At 37.1% G+C, this 22,451-nt stretch overlaps 6 protein-coding genes across 6 annotated transcripts; 2 read left to right on the top strand and 4 right to left on the bottom strand.

Annotated features, from left to right (window-relative positions):
* Positions 1-149: 149 nt before the first annotated feature.
* On the bottom strand, positions 150-2,016 carry LOC105646170 (GRAS family protein RAD1). Its single transcript, XM_012231972.4, has one exon. It carries the CDS (start codon positions 1,846-1,848, stop codon positions 304-306), a length of 1,545 nt encoding a protein of 514 aa, XP_012087362.1. The 5' UTR covers positions 1,849-2,016; the 3' UTR covers positions 150-303.
* Positions 2,017-3,346: 1,330 nt separating this feature from the next.
* On the top strand, positions 3,347-5,425 carry NF-YC2 (nuclear factor Y, subunit C2). Its single transcript, XM_012231971.4, has 2 exons — positions 3,347-3,488; positions 4,346-5,425. The coding sequence occupies exon 2, from the start codon at positions 4,398-4,400 to the stop codon at positions 5,214-5,216; it is 819 nt and encodes a 272-aa protein (XP_012087361.1). The 5' UTR covers positions 3,347-3,488; positions 4,346-4,397; the 3' UTR covers positions 5,217-5,425.
* A 309-nt stretch (positions 5,426-5,734) lies between these two features.
* On the bottom strand, positions 5,735-6,618 carry LOC105646167 (SKP1-like protein 1A). Its single transcript, XM_012231970.4, has one exon. It carries the CDS (start codon positions 6,504-6,506, stop codon positions 5,979-5,981), a length of 528 nt encoding a protein of 175 aa, XP_012087360.1. The 5' UTR covers positions 6,507-6,618; the 3' UTR covers positions 5,735-5,978.
* Positions 6,619-7,143: 525 nt separating this feature from the next.
* RH36 (RNA helicase 36) lies at positions 7,144-10,364 on the bottom strand. The gene is made up of 6 exons (XM_012231969.4): positions 9,579-10,364; positions 8,791-9,113; positions 8,123-8,326; positions 7,961-8,042; positions 7,639-7,737; positions 7,144-7,503 (listed from the first exon to the last, which is right to left on the bottom strand). Exons 1-6 carry the CDS (start codon positions 10,212-10,214, stop codon positions 7,345-7,347), a joined length of 1,503 nt encoding a protein of 500 aa, XP_012087359.1. The 5' UTR covers positions 10,215-10,364; the 3' UTR covers positions 7,144-7,344.
* A 31-nt stretch (positions 10,365-10,395) lies between these two features.
* LOC105646164 (peroxisomal 2,4-dienoyl-CoA reductase [(3E)-enoyl-CoA-producing]) lies at positions 10,396-12,898 on the top strand. The gene is made up of 5 exons (XM_012231967.4): positions 10,396-10,726; positions 11,235-11,394; positions 11,836-12,005; positions 12,088-12,310; positions 12,483-12,898. The coding sequence occupies exons 1-5, from the start codon at positions 10,541-10,543 to the stop codon at positions 12,635-12,637; spliced, it is 894 nt and encodes a 297-aa protein (XP_012087357.1). The 5' UTR covers positions 10,396-10,540; the 3' UTR covers positions 12,638-12,898.
* FTSH12 (FTSH protease 12) lies at positions 12,862-22,316 on the bottom strand. The gene is made up of 19 exons (XM_012231968.4): positions 21,683-22,316; positions 20,722-20,906; positions 19,892-20,118; positions 19,217-19,494; positions 18,725-18,802; positions 18,396-18,638; positions 18,169-18,309; positions 17,898-18,065; positions 17,505-17,617; positions 17,087-17,303; positions 16,653-16,724; positions 15,641-15,760; positions 15,432-15,548; positions 15,145-15,321; positions 14,733-14,852; positions 14,551-14,625; positions 14,340-14,447; positions 13,643-13,723; positions 12,862-13,440 (listed from the first exon to the last, which is right to left on the bottom strand). Exons 1-19 carry the CDS (start codon positions 22,085-22,087, stop codon positions 13,366-13,368), a joined length of 3,000 nt encoding a protein of 999 aa, XP_012087358.1. The 5' UTR covers positions 22,088-22,316; the 3' UTR covers positions 12,862-13,365.
* Between the last annotated feature and the right edge of the window lie 135 nt (positions 22,317-22,451).

The raw sequence follows: 22,451 nt of genomic DNA, 5'->3' as shown, positions 1-22,451 counted from the left end.
AACAGACAAGAGAATTAATTGAAGTTGATGGCTTAAAAATGTTGAGTTACCAGGTGAACAGGTTGATTACTGTGTTGCCTATTATTCAAAAACTTGTACTTCTTGTAAGCGCGAAGAAAGGATACCTAATTTTAATAACTCCCAAAAAATTTGGAACCCTAGGAAGAGAATTTCTTAAAAAGATTCCTAGAGAACATTGGGATCCTCATTTATCACAAGATACCACTTTATTATTTTCTAGTAATACAAGAACCAATGATCATACCAAAGACTAAACCATTATGGGAACGATAAATCCGAGCATTAGGAAGGAGGAGGAACATTGTGTAGCTGCCATGCAGATGCCAACACTATGGGCCTTCCTTTCCATCCCAGAAGTAGACAACCCTTCTCACTGCCTAGAGTATAACCATCAACCCCATAAACAGAGAGCATCATTCTAGCTTGGCTCAGGCACTTCAATTCCACTGCTTGAAATCCTGCTCTGCCTAATTGTCTTCTCCATTGATCTGCCCTTTCATGCCTCTCTACCCTGTCAGCACCTTCGTAAGCTACAATATTGCGAACCTCTTCGGCAAAGTGATGCTTCTCTATCTTCATCCTTTGCTGGTTAGTTCTTGGAAGACTAGCCTCCAGGGAATCAAAAATTGCTGAATAGTAGTGGAGAGATTCAAGAAATCTCCCAAGAAAAAATGGACCATTATGGTTTGCATCTTGTTCCACTACTGTGAGTAAAGTTGGACTTAGTTTCTTGATTGCTTGAAGAATCGCCTTGAGGGAGCCTCTACTCTCTTTCACAAACTTGTGCAAGTGCATAACGCTATTAACAAATAATGTCTCCCCTTCTCTCAAGTTTAGATTCTCTCTGGTTAAAACAGCTGGGCTAACTGGCTCTGATAAAATATCAAATTCCAAAGAAATGCCAAACGAACTAGCATCCTCTACAAGTGCTTTCATGCTAGCTTCAAGCTCTAATAAATTCTGATCATTATTTATTAATCCTGTAATTCGAACTGTGGGTGGACCCTCAGGCCTTGATGCCAGAGTTCTGATAAAAGAAGGCCATTGAAGGGTACTATCCATTCCTAGATCAATCACATGCAACGAGTCCTTCTCTTTTGCAGCTTGACAAATAGCTTCATTTGCAGCCATGAAACCAAAAGCAATGTAAGGAGTTGTTTGGTAAAGAAGTTGAAAAGCTTCCATTTTCTCCTTCCTAGTGACCATTGTCACATCCATGGCATCGACATTATGAACAAGAAGTGACAACCTAGACTTCAAACCCAGAGCAAAGCAATAAGAAACTCTTTGTAAAGAATCACCCCAGGAGTTAACTGAAGTCCAAATTTGTGAAAGAATTGAATTAGCCAGTTGGGTGTCTCTACAACCAACAGCCTCAGCACATGCAAGCAACAAATGCACCAAATGAAGCCCTTGATCTACACCATGACTCTCCTCTTCCACACTTGGAACTCCAACCATTTCTTCATATATATAAGAGCCACTTCTCATTTCCAACTCATCTCCTCCTTCTACCATAGGAAATGCATCCATTATCTCATCTTGGAATTTCTTTGGAGATTGGTGATTATCATTATCTATGTCTTGCAATTGGTCAACATTAATGAAGCTATCGACCAATTCATCTACCTCAGAAGCAGCTAAGTGGGGATTACTAATGGTATCATCACAAGAAGAGAGGAGTTCAAAATCATTCATTATTATTGTCTCCTCCAACTCAACTCCTTGCTCTTGCTCCATTCTTGCTGGGCAAAACCTTCGAATGGCAAAATCATGGTTGAGACTCTCATGCATGGAGAAAGAGAGCCTACCGTTCATGGCTTCCATTGATTAATCCCTGAAGGAGGCTGGAGAGTAACTGAATAATGGCTTAGAGTCTAGTGACTGATTAGGAAACAAAGTTACAAGCCATAATAATTGAAATTTTTAATTAATGCAACAGAAAGATGCAATTTTTTTCCACGACTACTACAATAGTCGGTCTTTAAGACAAAAAAAAAAAAAGGTTAGGGTTGGGGAAGGGCCGGTTAACCGAACAATTCACTACTGGGACCCATAATTTCTTTCATTGGTGTCATCAGTCATGTGCTTGTCCCAACTCACAAATGCTTTCTTTGGACGGCCAACAAACAATGAGACATGATAAGTTGGCTGCCACCTTAGCTTCCATCTCATTGTTTTCTTTCTTACTTGTCTTGTGGGTTTCTCTTTCTTTCTTTAGTAGTTCAATTATGCAACTTTTTTCTTATTTTGCTTCCAAGAATAGTTCAGTTATGTATTATATAATAAACCAATTGATTTGTTTAATTATTCAATTAGTCACACGATAGAATATCCACGAACTATGTATTTCAGTTTTGTAATTTAGAATTGTATAAGTATTATTTTCAAATATATATATATATATAAATTATAAGAAAATTTGTAATAATAAGATGTTGATTAGGGTGGTAAATAATCTCAATCCCTTAAGGAAATAATATAAGTTCAATTTATGGAGTGAAAGGGTAAAAAAACTTTCATATTCTACTGATTATACTAAAAAAAAAAAAAAGTTAACTCTGATACAGTAAATCATTGAGTTACATATGGAAATATGACTAATTCTATATATGATCTAAAAACTAGTATTTCTAGATTGCAGTAAATTTTATTTTTGCTTGTATTTTTTACCACTTGCACTAAACGGATAGTGGATTGGACCGTTGGGATCATATATATTATCCTGAGGCCCAAGGCATATATTTTTTCCTCGTTTGGGCCCATTTTGAGAGCATAAAGTTATATCCATAAAGAACTGCACCAACCTTCTGAGTTGGCATATTTTGTCAGCTCAAAGATGAGAAGTGGTTGAAACCTTTGGTGGTTTGGAAAACCCGATATTTCGATGATTCGGGCCGAAATAGACCCGAAAAGGGAACGCGCCTGATCTGAAAAACCTCTCAGCTGAATACTTCCACCTGTTTGTGACAACTAAACATAACAAAGGAGATGAGTGTGCCTTTTGTCACGTGCCATCATGGTCACCCCCTTCCCCCTTCTCATCGCACGCGCTGTCCAACTGTTCAACCAGACAAAACTTAACTCCTCTAGATTTCCCAAAACACCCTCACTCGATTCTTTCTTATTACCGAAACAACCACTTCCCTTGCGCCTGTCCTTTTCCTCCAACGTCACAGCGGTTTACGTGAGCACCTTTCACTAATGCGATTTCCAGTAATTTTCGTTCACGTGTAGCCTCAAAAGTTCCATTAAGAGTCAGAACTTTTACTGCTCGACACGTGTCAGGAAACATATACCCCAGAAGTGTCTCTCTCCGTCCAATTTCAAAGAGTATACATTCAAAAGCTCCTGTATCCCTCCCTTTTAACCTTCACTATCTCCCTCTGGAAATTTTCTTATTTCTCTCTCTTAGGGTTTCTGCTACTTGATAGCTCCTCTGGTTAGATTCAGCTGCAAATCAATGGGTAACTTCTTTTTTAGCTATTGCTTTATGTTTAAAAAAAAATTTTGTTTGCTCCTATTCATGATTTGTGTCTGCTATTTAATTTTCGGTTTGGCTGATAAAAAGTTGAAAGAAAGGAGAAGTATCTGTTATTCTCAAGATATAGGATGTGGGATTCTTCATAGTAGCTGCTTAAACAAAGATAAATTTCCTTTTTTCTCTTAAATTCTTACTCTTTCTGAGCTACCAAACAGGGGGTAGGGTTTTGGTTTTCATATAAACAAGTCAGTTATTGATATCGGTTGCATGCATGCTTCTCAAGAAAATTACTTTTGTTAACAATCTAGTGGTTAAAATTTCAAGGAGTTCTCTAATTAGTAGTTTAGTTTTTTTTTTTTTTTTCTTCTTTTTGTTTTTAGAGGAAAGAAATTAATGTAATTCGTTTACTTGGGCTTGATCCGTTGATCCGGTATATTCCGGATCACGCTATATCTATGCATGTGTTGCTCATGTGTTGATTTCTCAATTTCTGGTGTACAACAGTTGTGCAGCTTATTTGATGGTCTTATAGGGTTATTTAAGAGATACGGTCAATTGTTTATGTAGCTTGATTAGAGGTTGTGCTAGTTGCTTCTATACCACTTAGAGGCTGAGAAAGTTGAAGAAGAGACCAGTCATGAAAATTGGAAATAGTTTGTCAAGGAGTTTTCTGACTTTAGTTTCTCTAAATTCACGTTATGCGGTGATTTTTCCTTTACTTCCATTTATTGAGCTGAGAGATTTTCAGCATTTTTCTCCTTCTTAATTGTTTGGCAAATGGTACATTTGTGTTTTGAAGATTAATTCTGAGCATCTATTGTTTAATGTTTGTCTTTTTAGTCCGATGAGAGAATAGTTAGAAAGCAAGCACAGGAAACCTTTAGAATAAATCATGGACCAGTCAGAGCAAACACAACAGCAACAGCAACAACAGCAGTCACAGCAACTGCCTGTAATGGGAGTAGTAGCTGGTGCTGCTCAAATGGCCTATACTACTACTCCTTACCAAACTGCTGGAATGATGGCTTCTGGGACACCTGCCATGGCAGTTCCTTCTTCAACTCAGGCCCCATCCACATACTCTAATTCTCCTCACCAGCTCACCTACCAACAGGCTCAGCACTTCCACCATCAACAGCAGCAACAGCAGCAGCAGCAGCTTCAAATGTTCTGGGCCAACCAAATGCAAGAAGTTGAGCAAACAACTGACTTCAAGAATCACAGTCTCCCACTTGCTCGGATCAAAAAAATAATGAAAGCTGATGAAGACGTCCGAATGATTTCAGCTGAGGCTCCTGTTATATTTGCTAAGGCATGTGAAATGTTCGTCTTGGAACTGACTCTGCGCTCTTGGATTCACACTGAGGAGAACAAAAGGAGGACGCTACAAAAGAATGATATTGCAGCTGCTATTTCAAGGACTGATGTTTTTGATTTCTTGGTTGATATCATTCCTAGAGACGAGTTGAAAGAAGAGGGATTAGGGGTCACAAAGGCTACTATTCCTATGGTTGGTTCCCCTGCTGATATGCCGTATTACTATGTCCCGCCACAGCATCCTGTGGGACCTCCAGGGATGATTATGGGAAAGCCAGTTGATCAAGCAGCAGTATATGGAGCCCAGCAGCCTCGACCACCAGTGGCATTCATGCCGTGGCCACAGAATCAACCACAACAGCAACAGCCTCAGCAGCAACAAAGTGATAATTGAAGAAGGGACTGGTGATTGTTAGTATTTTGTATCTGTAGTCAAGGGGTTAGCTTAGCGGGAATTGGTTTTTTATAATGCGAAAACCAAGTTTTTTATGTGTAGTCAAATGTGAGGTAGCTGGATAATGTATGGGTTTGTGTTCTCTCTTATTTCTAAGAGCCTGATACCCTTTCTTCCAAGAATTTGCCAATTTAACCCTTTTTAATCCATTAACTGAGTAGTAAGATGGCATGCCTTTATTTTGAATCTTTATTTTTTGAGAAAGGGGAAAAAATTGATATGGACGGACGCCATTCAATTTGTTGGCCATGCGTGAGGAAGATGGCCAGGTTGATATGGTAGGTCCTTCCAAAATAAAACCAAATCTTAAACTTCATATATAAAACTCAAGAAAGAGGGAGGCATTGTAAGCCCTGTATGGAATGAATGTAATGAACTTCAAAATTTGATACATCAACAGGCTATTAGACATGAGTAGCTAACACTTTCAAGCAAGCAAAGAGCACTGCAACCCTTCCTCCAGTCCAATCCCATAACAAGGTTTAGTTGAAATATTGCATAAAACACAATTCCATTGCTCTACCAAAAGAAAAATTCTTACTGTTTCGAAAATCTAATTGCTTTAAACTAAGCAGCAACAGTCTCATTCATATACCAAAGGAAAAATTCATTCTTTTCTCCAAAACCTAATTGCTTTAAACCAAGCAATACTTCTAAACTAAGAATAGTAACAAAAAAAAAAAAAAAAAGAAAAAGAAAAATTCAGTCCTGATCAACACCCTCAAAAGCCCATGCATTCTCCTGGCGGAGCCTTTCCTCCTCTTCCGGTGTGAAATCATTCTCAACCCCAAAAAATTCTCTCACAAACTCGACGCTCTTGTTCTGGATCAGATCAGCCGCGGCCTGATTAAGCACATCCAGCAAAGTCCTAATATTCAGATAATTACTAGCCAGTATCATCTCTCTGAGCTTTTCGTTGCTCAATTCCTTGACGAAGTTATCGTCATAAGCCTTCCTTTCTTTCTCTGGCACCGATTCTGCACGGAACTTCAAATGTTCTCTGCAGTAGGTGATAATTTTGGAGAGATATTCCGCGGATACGTTCGGCAGCGGAATCACAGTGCCGTTCATTGTCTCAGTATTATCGTCGAAAAAAGTTTTCACGGTGGCGAATTCCATTGCGACGGACTCCTCGACCTCGAAGAAGTGGTCGTCGGCAGTCTTGAGGGTGATTTTCTTAGTTGGGGCATCGGTAGCAGATTCAGAATTGTTAGCGTTGGTGGAAGCCATCTTCTCCGAAATCGAGCGTAAAATTAAAGAAGGGTTTACAGTTAAGAGGGCTTTGAAAAGGAGCGAAGATATTTATAGTGGTTCTGCCATTTTCCTTATGCGATATGAAAATCCAATTCAAATGCGACATTAGAATTAGAATTAGAATTAATGGAATATTTTATTTATTTTGCTTAATTACTATTTCCATTTACCTCTCCTAATGACCTTCCAATTAATTAAAAAAAATAACTTTTCATTATTTTAAAATTAAATTCGAAGAAAAGAAGGCATAATTATTAATGCAAAACACAAATAATTAGTAATTAATGCATTTCATTTTAATTAATACTGGTCGATATATAAAATTCTATCAATTAATAGTCATATAATTTTATTTTTACAAAGAATTAGGTGATATATGTAATATTTTAAATAAAAAATAATAAATAAATGTAAAATAAGTCTTTTAGTACAAAAGTTTAAAAAATCTAATTTTTGTAATAGCCTTTTGAAGTAAATGTAAGTTATTAATATAATTTTTTTTTTTATCTATATATTTATTTGTAGTTAAGACTTTAACGGAATTATATTTTTTAAGAATATTTAGTTTGTATAAGAATTTAGCTTTTCCACTTTTGAGATGGATGCATGAGAATTTAGGAAGGTCCATTGTATTGAAATTAATTATAATTTATACTTAACCAAAAATTACAATTTATATTTGTGTTTCGGATTATGAAAAGGAAATCTCTTAGCTATTGTATTGTGAGAGTAGAGAGGAGGAGCAAACAAAACTCCCATCTTTTTGAGTTCAAAGCACAAAAAGTAGCTCAGGCTATGGGATTGAGTTTGTCCACTATTTTGCAGGATTTTGTCTCTTCCTCTTTCTGATCTTTTTCCTCAACAATCCCTTCTCCGCTAGTGTTTTCAGTTTTTGCTCTTTCCGTTCCTTAGCTTTCTCTTCAAACCCATCGTCCATCATCTTCATTGTTGTCACTCGTTTTGCTTTGTATATCTGCAAATTATAAACAGTTACCAATATGATCTTTCCTCTTTGGTAATATATAGCCATCCCCCAAAAAAATACATCCACTTCTTCATCATTTCCCTTTAACTCTGTAGAAAGATGTATATATATATATATATATACCTTCGTAATATCTGAAAGGACCTCCTTCTCTTTACATTCAAATTGCTCCAATTGCTTCCCAAGAACAGCTTCTATCTCATGAATGAGATCTACATCATTCTGCAAGTTTTGTATCACAAATTTAAGAAATACGCAATCCAAGAAGAAGCACACCAAAAGTTCTCCACTAAGCAAGACATGCATGCATGCCATTGTAGGGAGAATAAATTTCAATCCAGCTAGTTAAATACTGTAAAAATGACTATGAAACAGTTCCAAAATAATAGTCGATAAGACACATAAAATTTACAGTTTCAAAATAAAGCATGCCTCCACTGTTTACCTCAGTGACAAAGCTTACAGCCAGCCCTCCTCTGCCTGCTCTAGCAGTACGCCCTACACGATGAACATAATCTCTTGGATACCTGCAACAACTAGCAGTTAATATTTCATTCACATTGTAAAAGCAAGAATAATAACATTTTTATTGGTACAAGCATATAACCTTGGAATATCGTAATTGATAACAAGATCAACAGTAGGAATGTCCAAACCGCGACTAGCAACATCAGTTGCAATCAATATAGACGCTTGTCCGGATTTGAATTGATGTAGTGCAGACAGTCTCATAGATTGGGATTTGAATGAATGCAATGCTGCTGCTTCCTGATCAAGCTCCTCTAGTAATAAACTCAAAAGGTGACAAGTTCTGCTTCCACATTACAGATATGAATGGGCAATGAGAAAATCAATATTTTGAGCGAGTGAGTTTGCACAAACTAATTTTTCTTCCAAATAAAAGGAAATCTACTATCACAAAAATCAACCAGAGTCAGAGTCAAGGATTCTATATAGATACATGCCCAATAATATAGGGATGTCCATCTTTTTAACAATAGAAAAGGGGATTTAACAATTGTAAATATTTTAAAAAATGATAATCCTAAACTAGGTGGAATAAAAGAGATGCCTTTGAAAGAGATGCCCGGCAGCAAATGAAAGATTACATACAAGAGAGGTCAAAATGTTAATCATCATCCAATGCACCATCTACCAATATCGTGTCTTTGGCATGATTATAAAGAAGCAATAAGCACAAGATTAATAAGTATTCAAATATGAAATAAAAGTGAAGAAATAATGAGAAGAAACTCAGATCCAGGGAATGTATACCTGCAGGTGGAGACAAATATCATTGCAGATCGAATGCCCATTTCTTCCATTTTAGACAAAATGTATACAAGATAAACATCCTTCACATTCTTTGGGATGAAAACATACTTCTGTTTAAGAGTGTCCACTATTTTGAAGCCTTCATAGGCCTCGTAGAAGTATGCCTTATTTGCAGAAACCTCAAGTAATGATTCCAAGTTACTCGTCATTGTTGCAGAAAATAATAGAGTTTGCCGATTTTTGGGTAAGCACTGAAACACCACTCTTAGTTCCTCTTCAAATCCAACATCCAGAACTCTATCAGCCTCATCCAAAACTAGGAACTGATGAAAAGGAAAACAACAAATAAAACACACATAAATAGGCGCTCTTTGAGCCAAAACTCCTCATTTGTTTCTTATGGAGCAAGTGATGACAGAATCTTAAATCTCAACTAAAATAATTTAACTTTCACTATTTCCATGTTAGTCAATAATGCAAACTTCAACATCATGACATTTCAACTATTGGTTGGCTATGTGAGAGATCACCCAGTGTAGGTAAGTACTTTCCATAGATTAAATTCATAACTCCTACATGCTAGCCAAATCATCCGTTCTAATGGAAGAGTAAGGCTTGCCAAAAATCAGAGGTAGCCACATTTCTGAAGTGATCACATTCAAGAATTGTAAAAATAAAAAATCAGAGAGAAGAAACTCGGTTCACAAAATTAAAACGCGATTAATGTTTAATTAAAAAAAAAAGTTACAAAAACTAAAACGAAAGGGATATTAAACAAAATTGATTACCTTGGTTCTAGAGAAGACAGCAGGGATATCGGGATTCTCCTCCAACAAGACTTTAAGCCTTCCTGGCGTAGCAATGACGACATGTGGTCTGCCAATCAAGGTCTTGGCCTGGGTCAGCATATCCATACCCCCAACCACTACCGCACACCGCAAATGCAAGCAAGAACCCAGGGCACGGAACTGTTCCGCCAACTGGTATGCCAATTCTCTAGTTGGAGTCAGCACCAGCGCGAAAATCCCGTATGGGTCCTCCGCAAGGCGATGCAGGATCGGCAGCGCAAAAGCTGCAGTCTTGCCGCTACCGGTCTGGGCCAGCCCCAGCACGTCCCGACCCTCTAAAATCCTGGGAATGCAGTGTACTTGGACTGGTGTCGGTCTCTTCATTCCCAGTTCCTTGCAGGTTTGGACGGCCCATTCGGCTAGACCCAGGTTCGAAAATAAAGTTATGGTGGTGGTGCTGGCGGCGCAGTTGGGATTAGAGTTTACCGATGTTTCTTTCTCGATCTGGGGGATATTGTGGTCTTGGTCAAGGTTTTGCGTTTTGGGAGTTTTAGGGTTTTGAAGACGTTTAAGGGTTTTGGCGGATTTGGAGAAGAGAGGGAAGTTTTTGTCAACCAGGGTTTCTTCTTGGTCCATTATGTTCTGTTCGAAAGGTTGGAAAGTGAAGAATTATTGTAACCTCTGGAGTAGGAGGTTTTCTCTGTCTTTCCCAGAAAATTTGAAGAGACGTTAATTTTGACGGAAAATGAAGGTTTTTTTTTCTTTTTTTTATAAAAAGCAAAAATAGTTTTCCCTTTCATTTTTAACGAGCTACAGAGCACCTGTTTATCACGTGCCACTGTTGCCAGGCCAAGCGAGGCAGAGGTCGCATCACGTATGAGTTTTTCATCCACAAGTGGGCGAGAGAGGAACAGATAGAGAGTAGGAGAAGAAGTTTGTTCGAGTATTGACTATTGAAAGAGATGGAGACACCATTTAAGGCAGATATACTGAAGGGGAAGGTGGTGTTGATAACTGGAGGTGGTTCTGGTATTGGTTTTGAGATATCAACACAGTTTGGGAAACATGGTGCCTCTGTAGCAATCATGGGCAGACGGAAACAAGTGCTTGATTCTGCTGTCAACGAACTCCAATCCCTTAAAATCCCCGTAATATTTCTTTCTTTGATGCTCTCTTGATTTTAATTTTGCTGCGACAGCTTTGCCCCATCGGGGTTTATTGCCGTTTCATATGTTCCTTTTTCTTTATATTGCTTTAGGACAGAATTTGACCATCTGGGTTCACTTCATGTCCCTATTCTTTCTTAGTTTGTCTTTCTGCCCAAAAATGGTTTCTTGTTACTCCTGATTTTACCTTCAGCTCCATTTCTAAGGTTTAATGATTTGGTTGGATCATTTGATTTGGGAAAGTAAAGGATAACCCTAAATTCATAGGCGTACATATTGAATTACTATCTCAAATGATTAATTGGGCAGGATCCCTTTTTTTTTTTTTATCTTTATATGAAAAATGAAACTAATCCCATTGGCTGAATATTTCTTTGTTTTTGGTACAAACTAACGATTGTTATGCTCTTTGATCTTCTAGTCATCGATTAATAATTGGTTTTTCTTGTTTAGCCGACTCCTTCAGGATATTTTAATTCTTTATTTTCAGGCTGCTGGCTTTGAGGGAGATGTTCGCAAGCAGGAAGATGCTAAAAGAGTCTTGGAATCAACTTTTAAACATTTTGGCAGGATTGACATTCTTGTGAATGCTGCTGCTGGCAATTTTCTTGTATCACCTGAAGATTTGTCGCCAAATGGATTTCGAACAGGTAATAGAACTAATCTTACACTCGATTTGCTATTTTGGAACGACTGAGGGACTCTTAAGGACTGAACCTTCCAAAAGAGCTTTAGAGATATGAAATTTCTCTTTTCCTTTTTAAGCATTTATTAACTAGGTTCACTGGGATGTACCTGAACCTTAAGTAAGCAGATTGATATTTTGTTCATCCTTAATGCATGAAAACCAAAATAGAAAAATAGAGGACAATGAAATGAGCTGCAATCAATTATTCACAAATTAATTGAAATGTTGAGACAAGGTTTTACTTTTGAGTCCTTAATTTGCAACTATTCTCTCAATAACTTTGGAATTTTTTTTTTTTTTTTTTTTTTTTTTTTTTAAATCAGAAGTTGTTAGCTAGGAAAATTATGTACGGACTCTGCCAGGCTTTAACCTAAATGCTATTGTTTTTAACTATGCTTTGCAGTTATTGATATTGACGCTGTTGGCACCTACACAATGTGCCATGAAGCCCTCAAGTATCTGAAGAAAGGAGGACTTGGACGAAGCTCTTCGGGCGGTGGAACAATTTTGAACATAAGTGCTACTTTGCATTATACAGCTGCTTGGTATCAGATACATGTATCTGCTGCAAAGGTTTGTAACATGTTTTAGCAGTTGCATTGTATGATATTTGGATATCAAGCTGAGATTTTTTACAATGTCATTTTTAAAACAGGCAGCTGTTGATGCTATTGGTCGGAACCTGGCCTTGGAGTGGGGCACTGACTATGATATTAGAGTGAATGGGATTGCTCCAGGTCCCATTGCTGATACCCCTGGCATGAGTAAACTTTCACCCCAGGAGCTTAATAGCAAAGCAAGAGAATACATGCCTCTTTATAAACTAGGGGAGAAATGGGACATTGCAATGGCTGCTCTCTTCCTTGCTTCTGATGCTGGTTAGCAAAACTTACTCACCTGGTTGTTTAATTTCAAAATTCCTACCTTACATATTGCTATTGTCAATATCAAGTATATGTTTAGGGTATTATTTAGTGAACCTTCCTAACTTGCCTTTTAACAAGTTTACCATCTTTGAAAGGAACTCAGTGGTTTATATAACTTTTGAAGGTAAATATGTCAATGGAACCACTGTAATTGTTGATGGAGGACTTTGGTTGAGCCGGCCTCGCCATCTTCCGAAAGAGGGAGTCAAGCAGCTTTCTCAAACTGTCGAAAAGAGATCCAGAGCATCACCCGTAGGGGTTCCATCCAGCAAGCTTTAAATCGGAAGTTATGCACATGCATACTGGGAAATTTATTTCTGCAAAATCGTTCATGGGTTTGATTTCCATCCCGAGCAACCATGCATTTGTAGTTTCCTGGGGCTACATGCTTGCAGATTATTATTTGGTCATGAGAGTTTTTGCGTTGTCATGTCAGACTAGAAAACTAGATACTATTTTTTCAACCTGATGGTTTTTCAAGGAATGTAATCAAGCTGTTAAAATAAAAATAAAATGAAAAGACCCTCAGATTTATTAAAATCTTTGAGTGCTCCAAAATTCTTTTACATTTTAAAAATTTTACTTGTATACATTTATGACTGGATCATCTCAAAACAACATTATGTTCCTTAATGTCAGCAATAGCGACCAAGTGATTGAGAAAAATGTCAGCATGCTTTTAAATTCCATTACTAGATTCAAAGCCATGCTTGTTGCAAAAGATTTTCCTCCCATGCCAAATTCATTGCAGATAAACCCCATTGCAAGGCCTTACACAAATCAAGTGTAGCCTGCCTATGAACTTCCTTGCTTGGACATTTTCTCACCATTAATAATCAAATTCATGCCTCGCCCACTAATGGACTCTGGTAGCTTCAAGAAGTTGTTGATGTATAAGTTGCAACATTACCATGGATAAGACCGAGGTTATAGCATCCAAGTCCAAGGAGCTTCTACACTAAAGGAATAGTGTATAATATATGTTCCATAGATGATATCATAATCTGTCATCGGTGAAGGGGCGCAGGATGTACATCCAATGGTTGATATCGCAACTTGTCATTGTGAGGCAATGGTTCCTCCTAACAAATTTAACACCAAAAACAAATTATAACTAATCATTAAAATATGAATTCAAATCAATTCAAATTGGAGAAAAAAAAAAATCTAATTCTTGAAGAATGAGAGGGCAGAGGGCATAGGGATTGAACAAGGGTGTGCATACGCATCTGATCTGTGCGAAAAAGATCTGTGTGATAGCTACCAGAATAAAAACAGAAGTACCTCTTTTAAGTTTATCTGGAAAGGCTTTACAAAATCTTCAAACATTGTTGGAGAAAGTCCCTTCATTATCTCCTCTACTTCCTGGAAACATTTCAAGATTACAAACTAATAGTTACATGATCCCTCTTTCAGCCAAAAAAATTGAAAAAAAATAAAAATAAAATAAAAAAGAAAGCATCATAGTGGAATTGTGTCATTAATCCATTGATTCGATGTGACATAACACCACAACAACAAGAATTCAATCAGTGACCTGGAAAGTAATCATTTAGACACCTAAATCAGGTTTAAAAAAGATCTCAAAAGATCCCTAGCAGTTTTAATTTACAAGAGCAATGACCTAAGTCACTAAATGGATTGGGGCAGCGACTCAGATGTTAGGGAATTCCACCGCGTGTACTAGATATTGTGGAGATCATACAGTTAATATTTTATAATAGATGTATCAAATAAACATGGCCTAGTGAAGACATAATTCAATATTTTATTAAAATGTAATATTTTGTCGTAAAATCCATGAATCAGAAAGTATATAAACTTAATATGAGTTTTGTAAATGCAATAAAAGTAATTTATATAACATAATGAAGCAAAGATTTTAGTTCATTAGTATATGCTGTTTTATTTGACTATATTTCATCATGTTAAATTGCATTCTCCAAACAAACACATGCACTTGAGTTATGATATAATATACCAATCCAGTTATCCTTGACTTCTCCAACAGTTCCTTGGTAATCACATCCAGTATGTGCATATTGTTCCTCAGTCCTTTCAATGCAAGTTCTTCTGTCTCTTCAATGTACTGCCACCGAGAAAGCAGTCTCAATATTACAGCAAAAACAAAGTGTAAGCATAGCCCAAAAGGTTATATTGACAGAGTGGATAGAGAGTCCATGCAAACTTACCCTTGTCAACTCTCGTGTAAACAGCTCAGATACTTCAAGTGTCATGTTCGCAGGGATTACATGAGGATCATCCCACTAACATTATGAAGAAACAAGTTGCAGAAAAATATAATGAGAATCTGCAGCATAACTCTATACGGGACCCAGTAAAAGAATTTTTTAAGGAAAAAAAAAAAACATGCCTTATACTTTATCAACCCACTATCTGGGCTATCTGGTCGATCCATTAGTCCAACTCTTTTTGTCAGAGAAGTAAGGCCCAACCTTGCATTTTGAGGGCTGATTACCATCTCCCTAGCAATCTGGAAAAACAAGTTAAGGTGAGACAAGGGATGCAATTTTGAACCACGATGCCCACCATTGATGATGAATGATACCTATATTTTTCCATGGAATGTGAAATATCCAAAATATATTACTTATATTTGACCAGTGTTTCTTTTCTTGTTTTCTTCCGTTTTTGTAATAGCTATACCTGATATATTTTAGCCAATCAACTACATTGAGGTGTGTGTAGATTATTAGGCAGGTTATCAGGCTGAGAACAGGCCAAAACCATCTTATACAAATAAATACACTTTGTAATGCAATTACCTTTGTTATCTTTTCAAGATCATCACTACCTCCATCAGTAATGTCATCACCAAACACAAGACGTTCAGCACAACGACCACCATGAGCTACCACCATTTGCATCTTCATGTAGCCAAAGGTTGTATAGCCTTGGTCTATCATATCTTCTCTGGGATAGAACACAGATATTGCAGTTTCCTGCTCATGGAAGAAGGAAGTGCCAAAAGGAAAAACTGTTAATCGGAATTGCCAAAATTCAATAGCATCCATTACAATTTACAAACCCAGCTCCAGAACAAACTATAGACCTTGCCACCAGGCAGCAGTTGAGAAAATGCATGCCAATCAAAGCGTGGAAACAAGTGAGCTAATAATATGTGACCAGCTTCATGAATCGCCAGAAGTCTCTTCTTTTCAGATGACACCTAATATGTAAACACGCAAGCTATATAATTAGATTTTTAAAATACAAAGTTACGTCATATAAAAACAACTGAAGAACAAAAGAGAGACTTACACTTTCTTCACATTTCTGCTGTTCTTCTTCTGTAAGAAGCACGCCCATACCCTCAAGCAACTGTTTATCTAGAACATCAACAATGTCTTCCTGGTAGATCCTGGAATGCCCTTTCCTTACCTGCATCAAGAATTAAAATATCTTTCCAAATTGCAAGGGAATTTAAGAAGTCCCTGAACATGTCTACTGCTTAATGCATAAGAAAGCAAATAAAGAACAAACCCTAGTCTAACCTCAAAGTAAGAGCACCATTCACAACGTGGTTTACTATAAGACCTAGTGGTAACCCACTATCACGTCTATTCATCTCCTACATTTTCAAATTGCAAGGGAGTTTAAGGAACCCTCAACACATCTAACTGCTTTAATGCATTAGAAAGCAAAGAAAGAACAACAGTCTAACCCCAAAGGAAGAGCATCGTTCACAACCTGTTACATAAGCATAGTGGTAGTTGCAGTTGCACACTAATTGTGCAATACCCACTATCACATCTATTCAGCTCCTATATATTCGTCTCTTTTTCTTTTGATTTAAATAAGAGGACATGGGCGAGAAGAGCCAGACTTATTGTAACAGCATAAGAAAACTACTTTCAAAACCACTCTGGTGTTAATATGGTCTAATGCCAAACACTTTTTTGGTCATTGATGTAGCCACTGCAAGAAATGAGCTACTGGGCTTAGCAGTAAATTAGGTTGATTTAAATACTTAGATATTGATGAAACCAAAAGGTTAGATTTAATAAATTAGGCATTGCCGCCTTTGAAGTAGAATCCCAGCAGAGAGGAAGAATAAAGAAGAGAGCACGTCAACCTAAATATAAGCTTTCAGAGAAAGGGAATATCAAAAGAAATTGGCTCTTCCACCACAGTCTCATCCACTTTGAGGCATAGTTGGAAACTCATAGATGTTAAATGTCAACTCGCAGATGTTTTTTTTTATTAAAACAATAAGAAAGAAAAACTGAACTTGCAGATATGATTGTAATTTCATCAACAAGAATAAACTTACAGACATGATTGCAGCTTCATTAACAAGATTACGAATATCTGCCCCAGAGAAGCCAACAGTACGAAAGACAAGCTGCAGAAAGAAAGGTAGAAGAATGATAGTAAGTCAAATTTATATCCATGCAATCAAAATCCAAACGAGAAACATCAAATGTATATAGCAGAGTATTTAGTAGATCTGACCGTAATTTGGTTAATAAATTCAATATTTCACAGATAGGCCATACAAGAGCAAGAGATTACGAAAAACAGGCTGAAAGAGTTCATCAACCCCCAATATTTTGGAGAAAAATGCATAACTGAAAGAATTAATGGACCAAACATCCTTGAGAGATGTAAGCAGGAAAAAGGGAAGAAAAGAGGATTAAGGTGGTGATTTCTACACACTGGTACTAGATGAGGATAACAAAGAGCAATAAAGCACAAACCACTTACCTTTCCGAAGTCAACATCATCTCCAAGTTGCTTCCCTGTACTATGTACACCAAAAATTTCCACTCTTTGCTTTGCATCAGGCAAGCCAATGTACAATCGACGGTCAATGCGCCCAGGACGAACAAACTCCAGATCCAATTCATCTGGTCTATTGGTAGCACAAAGGAATATCACAGCTTGTCTAAGAGAAAACCGATCTACACCAGTTTTGTCCTTCCTATATCAAATAATGCTCAATGTGAATCTCAATTCACAAATAAATAAATTCAGTAAAAAAGAAATCCCGCATGATGAAATAAAATGACACCATGACAATACATGTAAGCTTCATTTACAATGTGTTCTTGAGAAAATTTAGGATCCACAATAATACAGGGAAAATCAACTCATACGGAGGATCGTAAACGAATATACTCACTCTCCATCAAGTTGTGCAATCAAAGCCTCAAATGTTGCCCTTCTTCGTGGGTCCTTCCTTGCATGCCTTCCAGCAATGGCATCAATTTCATCCACAAACACAAAACAAGGAGCCTGCACAGAGAGTGTAACAAAGATTTGTACCTTCCTAGAGATTTTGTTGATCATATTGCAGCATCAGGAGAATAAATTAAAGAGAAAAAGAAATAAAAAACAATGAACTTCCAGAAGAATCAAAACCTACAAAAATATAAAATATCAAATATTTTGGAACAGGGCAACTAAATTATCTAGTTGTTCATCATGGCCACAATGAATATGGTTTGACAAATTTACAAGAAAAAAAAAACTACTCATAAAGGCATTTGCAAATAAAAAATGAGCACACACGTACATTTCTTCTAGCAATGGAAAACATCTCATTGATCCTCGCTGCACCACTTTTTTCACTGTCTGTAAACTCTGCACCAGAAGCAAAAACAAAAGGCAATCCACTTTCCTTAGCAAGCGTCCGTGCAAAAAGTGTCTTTCCTGTTCCAGGAGGCCCCGAGAGAAGAACGCCCTGACATGCAAATAACAATGATGCACTTCGTGTTTTGTTACATCGCTAAAGATTTTAATAGAAAAAAACGCTGCTTTCCTATTATAAAACTACTAGCAATTACCCGAACAAACTTCACCCCTCTTTCATAGTATTGCATGGGATTTCCCATATAAATCATTATTTCATCAAGAAGATCCCAGACATCGCCCCCAAGTACCACTTCTTTATGCATTGATTTTGTTTCACCAACGTCTCCAACTGGCTGAATGAGTACATAGAGATAATCAGAGGACAGTATAAATAAGAAGAAAAAAACTTAAGATGCACAGAGAGGAATTATAGCAATACCAGGATAAAATTTTCAGCGTATGCCATATCGAATAATTGATTATACTTCTTGTAAAGAAAACGATTGGAAGTAATGTGCAATAACATCACAGATTCCCTTATAAGCCAAAGAATTAGTAATCCAGGCAACAAAGCAATCACAACTTTCAAAAAATAATGGATTTGACGCTTCTGAAGAAGATCTACTTCAACTCCAGAACTTGAGATTGCCTCAAACAAGAATGGATCAAGAGGAATATCAACCTATCAAATGCAAATAAACAGCACTTCTGAGACAAGAACACAATTAGTTAAGTTTGCAACTAGCAAAAATGAAACTTTAGACTTACAACATATTCTAATGGAAAACCCTCTTTCATCGTTACATACAGTCTTTTCAGGTCCTCTGTGAAGACAACAGCAGCTACCTGTTAGAACAGATCCCACAGCATCAGAGCCAGCCAGTCTATTAATGTTTAGATTAAGTGTTACACATCTGCATTAAGTTTTACTTGCTAGCAACATTTTCAGTATGCCAGGTCATGATTATGTTGTGATTGGCTCTTTTCATGGCTTTCCTTTATATGGTTGACTTATGGTCTCTAGAGAGTATATTTTAAATTTCTTAGGATTATTTTTTTTTTCCCAAAAAATCAAAAGAAAATTTTCATCCGTGTGAACATATGTATCAGCACCAGATGCACTCGAATATGAAATATTCAAAAAAAAAAAAAAAAAAAAAAAAAAAAAAAAAAAAAATCAATCTGATAAACTTCAAATTAGCATCACTCAAAAGAAACTGAAACAGATTAATTTACTCATAGAAAGACAAGAGAAATTACCTCAGAGCAATCAAGCTTTTGAAGAAAATAAGTGTATGGCAGTTTAGGACGATAACGCCACCACCTCTTGGATATCCATAAAGCCCTGGCCCCCTGTGTGTCCGTGACTTTTTCCACTACATCCTTACGAAGACTATTTTCAACCTCTTTCATGTCAAATTCAACTACATACTTGGCGTTTGAGGCATCTAATTGCTCTGCTAACTTATCCTTTCTCAGTATCTCCCTCCATGTCTGCAGCCTTCCACGCCAAGTTCCTTCATTTTCTTGGACTTCACCTGTCAAACAAGTACAAAAAAAACGCCAACATGAAGATGGCATCAAAGCAACTATAAACATCTACAGCATAAGTTAAATCCCTCTCCAAATTAATTCAGCTAAGAGTTCCCCAAAACTCAAGTAATGGAGCCTTGTTTCCTCAATTCCAAACACTATCAAAGGGCCATATTCTCCATCTACAAGCTGAATTGTCTTATGCCCCTCTTATCCCTTCTACTCGAACCTGTTACCCTTCCTCACTAGTGGATCTAGCTTCTAAGCTCTCTATGGAGCTTTGCAAAACTATTTTTAGCAGACCAGGTATGTTACACAGGGAGAAGTGTTTAGCACTTCCTTCAACTACATATCAGTTTTCAAAAGGAAGACAAATTCAAACACACATAATTGTTAACCAACCTGAAATGCCCAAGTCTTCCTTCAATTCTTTCTTTTCTTCTGCACTCAATCCCATATCCTTGTCAATAATTTGTTTCACATTCTCCTGAGGAGGCACTGGATCATCATCCCATGCATCTTCTCCGACATAGGAAGTATCACGGATTAGTGTCCCATCAGGTCCTTCAACAAACTTCTTCATTTTCAAGCCTTTGGGCATTACCTTCCTCCACATACTCTTCTTAAACCTACATTTACAAAGAATATGGAAGTTATACTATTGAAAATAAGTTACACTCATTATTGTAAAATTATTACTTAATCTAGTCTAAAAAAATGCTCATTCATTATAAAATAATTTTTCTACTTATGTACAAGATAAAATAGTCAAAGCCTTTCTATCAAAAAATATATTACTGTTGAATATGGGATGGCATGGCCCCACTAAATTAATATCATCGGATCTCCATCAGTCACCCACTTTAAGACATTCCTAGTGCCACATATGTATTGTCAATGATGTTCTCAACATATTGATGGCAGTGGATATAGGGAGTCCCCAGGATCCCAGACCTTCAAGTTTGTCTTTCATGATTACTTCAGAACTATTGCTTGAGTTTAAGTCAAATCAAAGGAAATAAGTACAGAGCATATGGATAGCTTCATAAAAAATATTAGCAACAGACGTGTTGACAAAGAAAGCATCCTAAAACTGTGAAACCATTTAAGGAGGCAACTCTAAACTTTATTTCTAGACAGCAATCAACAAGAACTAAAGGCAAGATATTGCCAAATAAACAATAAAGAGCGCCAACAGAATATATTGCAAAAAAATGGGAGACGTTACCTACTTTTTGACATTAATAGGAGATGGCTCAGGAATCAGTGCCTCCATATAAGCCTCTGTTAACTCTCTTCTTTCTCGATCTAGGTAAGGAGCTCGAATAGCAACATAAATCCTTTGACAAGAAAACGCCATGACAAAAGCATAGAGAAATAGTACACCAACTCTTTTAGGCTCCCAATTCTTGAAGTCCTGAGAACAGAAAATGCTGTATCATGGTTCAGTTTTCCAATGAACGTTTATAACACAACGTAACAAGACAAAAACCAAAATAGGCTACATCTACTCTAATTTGGTTTCTTATTGACAGTCCAGTTTCATTCCAATCCTTGCTTAGAAGTTCTTTGCCCTTAGTGCGAATTAGTTACTAGAAGTGGAAGATAAGAATAAAGAGAATTGACAGGAAAAATGTAAAACATTTCAAAATGTACCTTCCTGCATGCATCTAACATAAGGAAAAGGCGAAAATTTTTGGGTCCAATATTATGTATCTATATTCACGACAAAATTAGGTGACAATTCCATTTGTGAAGTATTAAAATTTGCCTCTTCAGAAGTATACTAGGAAATAATATTATGGGAATCACCAGATCATAAGTTATATAAACAGAACAGCTACAACACACAAGAACAACGAGCATGAGCATCACGTTATGCTTCAATAGCTTGGAAGAAGAAAGGTACAAAGCAAACACTTCATAAAAACCATTGACCGACTTTTTGGTCAGGAGTTGCTTCCATTCAGTCTGGGAGGTGCTCAGGTACGGAACATTACAGATAGAATAAGCATTACATGAAACAAACAGCAGTTAAATTGAACCAAATTCCGGTTGTTCAATGAAATGAGAACGGAACGTGAAGAATAATATTTTTGTCCTATAATTTCCCTACTGTTTCTGTGAAACCAAACGTAGAATCAAGCAAAGCGGTCTCAAATTAAACCAAAAGAAAGGAACAAAAAAAATTACCTTCCATCGCTCCCACCTATTCCAATCAAGAAACTCAGGCAAAAGCTCGGTCCTAAACCTAGTAAACTCTGCTTGACCATTCTTGACTTGATCCTTAACACTCTCCACTGATTCACTTATAACCCCTTCCACGTCGAACGCAGTTTCTCTCTTCACTGACTCGCCGAGTTTCAGCAGAAACCGCTGGGACCCGAGCTGAACTGCCCGAGACAGCTTTGGCCAAGAAAATCCATCAGATTCATTTGGATTTACAGAGGAACGGATTCTAAAAACGGGTTTCCTCGGGGAAATTGTGGGTCTGCAGCTTGGGGGAAATCGTAATATAAGGGAACTTTGAGTGGTTTGGACTAGTAGTGTTGAAGGCTTGAGAAGTGGATTCTGTTTGTGTGGGATTGGCAGGTTCATTCTTTGGGTTTTACGCAATTATGACGACATTAGCAAATTTGTGAAGTTTTGAAGAACAAGTAAAGTGTTCTGTCTCAAGCCTGAGCAGCTCAAACAAGAGCATTCATGCCCCCACGGACATTGTCTTCCTCTTCCACGCTGTGCTTCTGCTCCTGCTCCCGGCCTCTCGCTCCTGGGGTTTTTGAGGTTTATCTATAAGTTGAGCAAGACTACTATAACTGTTTTTTTTTTTTTTTTTTTTTCAAAACAGAAATCATTTACTAATAAATAAACCTTTTTTGTCCTGGGAAAAAAAAAAAAAAACATATTTTAGATTCATTCTCACCTCAAAACAATCGAATTTTACAAATTAGCTTTATAGTCC

This window comes from Jatropha curcas, chromosome 10 (assembly GCF_041381405.1).
Source record: "Jatropha curcas cultivar XTBG-Jc1 chromosome 10, XTBG_Jcur_1.0, whole genome shotgun sequence".
Lineage (NCBI taxonomy): Eukaryota > Viridiplantae > Streptophyta > Magnoliopsida > Malpighiales > Euphorbiaceae > Jatropha > Jatropha curcas.
Note: the sequence above shows the minus strand (reverse complement) of the source record. Positions and strands in the feature narration are given on the sequence as shown.

What these genes read in the sequence shown, in the direction of transcription:
- LOC105646170 (XM_012231972.4), bottom strand. Translation starts at nt 1,848, where the DNA reads ATGGAAGCCATGAACGGTAGGCTCTCTTTCTCCATGCATGAGAGTCTC.
- NF-YC2 (XM_012231971.4), top strand. Translation starts at nt 4,398, where the DNA reads ATGGACCAGTCAGAGCAAACACAACAGCAACAGCAACAACAGCAGTCA.
- LOC105646167 (XM_012231970.4), bottom strand. Translation starts at nt 6,506, where the DNA reads ATGGCTTCCACCAACGCTAACAATTCTGAATCTGCTACCGATGCCCCA.
- RH36 (XM_012231969.4), bottom strand. Translation starts at nt 10,214, where the DNA reads ATGGACCAAGAAGAAACCCTGGTTGACAAAAACTTCCCTCTCTTCTCC. An exon ending in ATATTTGTCTCCACCTGCAG is followed by an intron (nt 8,327 to 8,790) that starts GTATACATTCCC and finishes ATGTGGAAGCAG; the next exon opens with AACTTGTCACCTTTTGAGTT. An exon ending in TCCTTTCAGATATTACGAAG is followed by an intron (nt 7,504 to 7,638) that starts GTATATATATAT and finishes TATAATTTGCAG; the next exon opens with ATATACAAAGCAAAACGAGT.
- LOC105646164 (XM_012231967.4), top strand. Translation starts at nt 10,541, where the DNA reads ATGGAGACACCATTTAAGGCAGATATACTGAAGGGGAAGGTGGTGTTG. An exon ending in GCCAAATGGATTTCGAACAG is followed by an intron (nt 11,395 to 11,835) that starts GTAATAGAACTA and finishes TATGCTTTGCAG; the next exon opens with TTATTGATATTGACGCTGTT. An exon ending in CTTCCTTGCTTCTGATGCTG is followed by an intron (nt 12,311 to 12,482) that starts GTTAGCAAAACT and finishes TAACTTTTGAAG; the next exon opens with GTAAATATGTCAATGGAACC.
- FTSH12 (XM_012231968.4), bottom strand. Translation starts at nt 22,087, where the DNA reads ATGAACCTGCCAATCCCACACAAACAGAATCCACTTCTCAAGCCTTCA. An exon ending in GGAAGACTTGGGCATTTCAG is followed by an intron (nt 19,495 to 19,891) that starts GTTGGTTAACAA and finishes CTTGTTTGACAG; the next exon opens with GTGAAGTCCAAGAAAATGAA. An exon ending in ACGCTGAAAATTTTATCCTG is followed by an intron (nt 18,310 to 18,395) that starts GTATTGCTATAA and finishes GTACTCATTCAG; the next exon opens with CCAGTTGGAGACGTTGGTGA.